The 5,243-nt window shown below is 45.4% G+C and overlaps 1 protein-coding gene across 1 annotated transcript in view; it reads left to right on the top strand.

Annotated features, from left to right (window-relative positions):
- The window catches only part of LOC119357828 (uncharacterized protein K02A2.6-like), a 9,907-nt gene extending 5,057 nt beyond the window's left edge, over positions 1-4,850 (top strand). The window contains exons 2-3 of the mRNA XM_037624644.1: positions 4,000-4,692; positions 4,836-4,850. Of these exons, the coding sequence (XP_037480541.1) occupies positions 4,000-4,692; positions 4,836-4,850 (708 nt within the window). The remainder of the gene's footprint in view (positions 1-3,999; positions 4,693-4,835) is intronic.
- The last annotated feature ends 393 nt before the right edge of the window (positions 4,851-5,243 follow it).

Raw genomic sequence — 5,243 nt, 5'->3', positions numbered from 1 at the left:
CGAAATGGTGTGTCCGAACGTCGTAATCGTACTTTACTTGATATGGTGCGATCTATGATGTCTCTTACCGATTTACCGCTATCGTTTTGGGGTTATGCTTTAGAGACGGCCGCATTCACGTTAAATAGGGCACCATCAAAATCCGTTGAGACGACGCCTTATGAATTGTGGTTTGGCAAGAAACCAAAGTTGTCGTTTCTCAAAGTTTGGGGCTGCGATGCTTATGTGAAGAAACTTCAACCAGATAAGCTCGAACCCAAATCGGAGAAATGTGTCTTCATAGGATACCCAAAGGAGACAATTGGGTACACCTTCTATCACAGATCTGAAGGCAAGATTTTCGTTGCTAAAATCGGATCCTTTCTAGAGAAGGAGTTTCTCTCGAAAGAAGTGAGTGGGAGGAAAGTAGAACTTGATGAGATAACTGTATCTACTCCCTTATTGGAAAGTAGTTCATCACAAGAACCGGTTCCTGTGACAACTACACCAATTAGTGAGGAAGCTAATGATATTGATCATGAAACTTCAGATCAAGTTTCTACTGAACCTCGTAGGTCTACCAGAGTAAGATCCGCACCAGAGTGGTACGAAAATCCTATTCTGGAAGTCATGTTACTAGACCATGATGAACCTACGAACTATGAGGAAGCGATGATGAGCCCAGATTCCGCAAAATGGCTAGAGTCCATGAAATCTGAGATAGGATCCATGTATGAAAACAAAGTATGGACTTTGGTTGACTTGCCCGATGATCGGCAAGCCATTGAGAATAAATGGATCTTTAAGAAGAAGACTGACGCTGATGGTAATGTTACTGTCTACAAAGCTCGACTTGTTGCAAAAGGTTTTCGACAAGTTCAAGGGGTTGACTACGATGAGACTTTCTCACCCGTAGCGATGCTTAAGTCTGTCCGGATCATGTTGGCTATTGCTGCATTTCATGATTATGAAATTTGGCAAATGGATGTCAAGACTGCATTCTTGAATGGATTTCTAGAAGAAGAGTTGTATATGATGCAACCTGAAGGTTTTGTTGATCCAAAAAGTGCTGACAAAGTGTGCAAGCTCCAACGTTCCATTTATGGACTGGTGCAAGCATCTCGGAGTTGGAATAAACGTTTTGATAGTGTGATCAAAGCATATGGTTTTATACAGACTTTTGGAGAAGCCTGTATTTACAAGAAAGTGAGTGGGAGCTCTGTAGCATTTCTAGTTTTATATGTTGATGACATATTATTAATTGGAAATGATATAGAATTTCTGGATAGCATAAAGGGATACTTGAATAAAAGTTTTTCTATGAAAGACCTCGGTGAAGCTTCTTACATATTGGGCATCAAGATCTATAGAGATAGATCAAGACGCTTAATAGGACTTTCACAAAGTACATACCTTGACAAAATTTTGAAAAAGTTCAAAATGGATCAGGCAAAGAAAGGATTCTTGCCTGTGCTACAAGGTGTAAAGTTGAGTCAAACTCAATGCCCGACCACAGCAGAAGATAGAGAGAAAATGAAAGATGTTCCCTATGCTTCAGCCATAGGCTCTATCATGTATGCAATGCTACGTACCAGACCTGACGTATGCTTAGCAATAAGCTTGGCAGGTAGGTACCAAAGTAATCCAGGAGTGGATCACTGGACAACGGTCAAGAACATCCTGAAATACCTGAAAAGGACTAAGGATATGTTTCTCGTATATGAAGGTGACAAAGAGCTAGTCGTAAATGGTTACGTCGATGCAAGCTTTGACACTGATCCGGACGATTCTAAATCGCAGACCGGATACGTGTTTTTATTAAACGGTGGAGCTGTAAGTTGGTGCAGTTCTAAACAAAGCGTCGTGGCGGGATCTACATGTGAAGCGGAGTACATAGCTGCTTCTGAAGCAGCAAATGAAGGAGTCTGGATGAAGGAGTTCATTTCCGATCTAGGTGTCATACCTAGTGCATCGGGACCAATGAAGATCTTCTGTGACAATACTGGTGCAATTGCCTTGGCAAAGGAATCCAGATTTCACAAGAGGACCAAGCACATCAAGAGACGCTTCAATTCCATTCGGGACCAAGTCCAAGTGGGAGACATAGAGATTTGCAAGATACATACGGATCTGAATGTTGCAGACCCGTTGACTAAGCCTCTCTCACGAGCAAAACATGATCAGCACCAAGACTCCATGGGTGTTAGAATCATTACTATGTAATCTAGATTATTATCTCTAGTGCAAGTGGGAGACTGAAGGAAATATGCCCTAGAGGCAATAATAAAGTTATTATTTATTTCCTCATATCATGATAAATGTTTATTATTCATGCTAGAATTGTATTAACCGGAAACATGATACATGTGTGAATACATAGACAAACATATAGTCACTAGTATGCCTCTACTTGACTAGCTCATTAATCAAAGATGGTTATGTTTCCTAACCATTGACATGTGTTGTCATTTGATTAATGGGATCACATCATTAGGAGAATGAGGTGATTGACATGACCCATCCCGTTAGCTTAGCACTTGATCGTTTAGTATTCTGCTATTGCTTCCTTCATGACTTATACATGTTCCTGTAACTATGAGAATTGTGTAACTCCCGTTTACCGGAGAAACACTTTGGGTACTACCAAACGTCACAACGTAACTGGGTGATTATAAAGGAGTACTACAGGTGTCTCCGAAGGTACATGTTGAGTTAGCATAATTCGAGATTAGGTTTTGTCACTCCGATTGTCGGAGAGGTATCTCTGGGCCCTCTCGGCAATGCTCATCACCTAAGCCTTGCAAGCATGTAACTAATGAGTTAGTTATAAGATGAAGTATTACAGAATGAGTAAAGAGACTTGTCGATAACGAGATTGAACTAGGTATTGGATACCGACGATCGAATCTCGGACAAGTAACATACCGATGACAAAGGGAACAACGTATGTTGTTATGCGGTTTGACCGATAAAGATCTTCGTAGAATATGTAGGAACCAATATGGGCATCCAGGTCCCGCTATTGGTTATTGACCAGAGATGTGTCTCAGTCATGTCTACATCGTTCTCGAACCGTAGGGTCCGCACGCTTAAGGTTTCGATGACAGTTATATTATGAGTTTATGTATTTTGATGTACCGAAGGTTGTTCGGAGTCACGGATATGATTGCGGACATGACGAGGAGTCTCAAAATGGTTGAGACATAAAGATTGATATATTGGACGGATATATTTGGACACCGGAAAGGTTCCGGAGAAGTTTGGAGCCCCGGGAGGTTACCGGAACCCCTCGGGAGGTATACGGGCCTTATTGGGCCCATGTAGGAAGAAGAGAGAAGGAGCAAGGGAAGGGGGCGCGCCCCCCCAAGCCCAATCCGAATTGGGGAGGGGGGCCGGCCCCCCCTTTCCTTTCTCCTTCCCCCTCTTCCTATTACTACTACTAGTACTACTTCCTAATACTAGTACTCTTTCCTTCCCCCTCCAAATAAGATAAGGAAAAGAGAGGGAAACCTACTTGGAGTAGGTTTCCCCCTCCTCATGGCGCGCCCCCCTAGGGCCGGCCACCTCCTCCCTCCCTCCTTTATATACGGGGGTAGGGGGGCACCCTAGAACACACAAGTTGATCATTGATCGTTCCTTAGCCGTGTGCGGTGCCCCCCTCCATGATATTACACCTCGGTCATATTGTAGCGGTGCTTAGGCGAAGCCCTGCAATAGGAGAACATCAAGATCGTCACCACGCCGTCGTGCTGACGGAACTCCCCCTCGGCGCCTCTGCTGGATCGGAGATCGAGGGTGCGTCATCGAGCTGTACGCGTGTCAAGAACTCGGAGGTGCCGGAGTAACGGTACTTGGATCGGTTGAACCGGAGGACGTACGACTACTTCCTCTACGTTGCGTCAACGCTTCCGCTTCGGTCTACGAGGGTACGTAGACAACACTCTCCCGTCGTTGCTGTATCATCACCATGATCTTGCATGTGCGTAGGAAATTTTTTGAAATTACTACGTTCCCCAACAGGTTGGTCCACTGAGAACAGGCAGGAGCGGATTCACACATGTGCTTGTGGCAGTCGACAAGTTTACCAAATGGATTGAAGCCAAGCCTATCAAAAATCTTGATGCTAGCACTGCTATCGGTTTCGTCAGAGAGTTGATATTCAGATATGGGGTCCCGCATAGCATCATCACTGACAATGGGTCAATCTTCAATTCAGACAAGTTCAGAGCTTTTTGCGCCTCTCAAGGCACACGAGTCGACTACGCGTCGGTCGCGCATCCCCAGTCGAACGGACAAGCTGAAAGAGCAAATGGTCTAATTCTCAAAGGACTGAAGCCTCGACTGATGCATGATCTCAAGCACGCAGCAGGCGCTTGGGTCGACGAGCTTCCGTCAGTTTTGTGGGGACTGAGGACCACCCCGAACCGGTCGACTGGAAGAACGCCATTCTTTCTGGTTTACGGAGCCGAAGCCGTCCTGACGAGTGATCTACTTCACAACGCCCCCAGAGTCGAGCTTTACAACAAAGACGAAGCAGAGCGAGCCCGGCAAGACGCAGTCGACCTCCTAGAGGAGGAGAGGGAAATGGCTATGATCAGATCGACCATCTATCATCAAGACTTGCGTCGATTCCATGGTAGAAATGTGAAGAGCCGAGCCTTCCAAGAAGGATATTTGGTCCTCCGAGTGGATCAGCAGAAACCACACAAACTTGCTCCTACTTGGGAAGGCCCCTTCATCATCACCAGAGTCCTCCACAATGGAGCATATCATCTCTACAACGTTGGTCGCCGGATCGACGAGCCACGAGCTTGGAATGCGGAACTACTCCGCCCATTTTACACTTGAATTCTCAGTCGGACGAGATGTAATAAGGAAAAAATTTCCTAAAGTACATTTTTATCAAAGACAAGAGTGTTCCAATAATTGCTGTCACTTTTGTTTGCATACGAAATCCCCCAGTGGGTGACTTAGCTGTGAATCCGTTTCGCCTAGGTTTGAAAAATCCTACCGAGTGGAGAGCAATCCTCCCACTCGGGGGCTTAGCTGCAGTCCAGCACTCGCCTAAGTTTGAAAAATCCTACCGAGTGGAGAGCAATCCTCCCACTCGGGGGCTTAGCTGCAGTCCAGTACTCGCCTAAGTTCTCCCACTCGGGGGCTTAGCTACAGTCCAGCACTCGCCTAAGTTTTAAAAAATCCTACTGAGTGGAGAGCAATCCTCCCACTCGGGGGCTTAGCTGCAGTCCGGTACTCGCCTAAGTTCT

This window comes from Triticum dicoccoides, chromosome 2A, assembly GCF_002162155.2.
Source record: "Triticum dicoccoides isolate Atlit2015 ecotype Zavitan chromosome 2A, WEW_v2.0, whole genome shotgun sequence".
Taxonomy (NCBI): Eukaryota; Viridiplantae; Streptophyta; class Magnoliopsida; order Poales; family Poaceae; genus Triticum; species Triticum dicoccoides.
The sequence above is the reverse complement of the archived record's forward strand: the minus strand, read 5'-3'. Positions and strand labels throughout refer to the sequence as shown.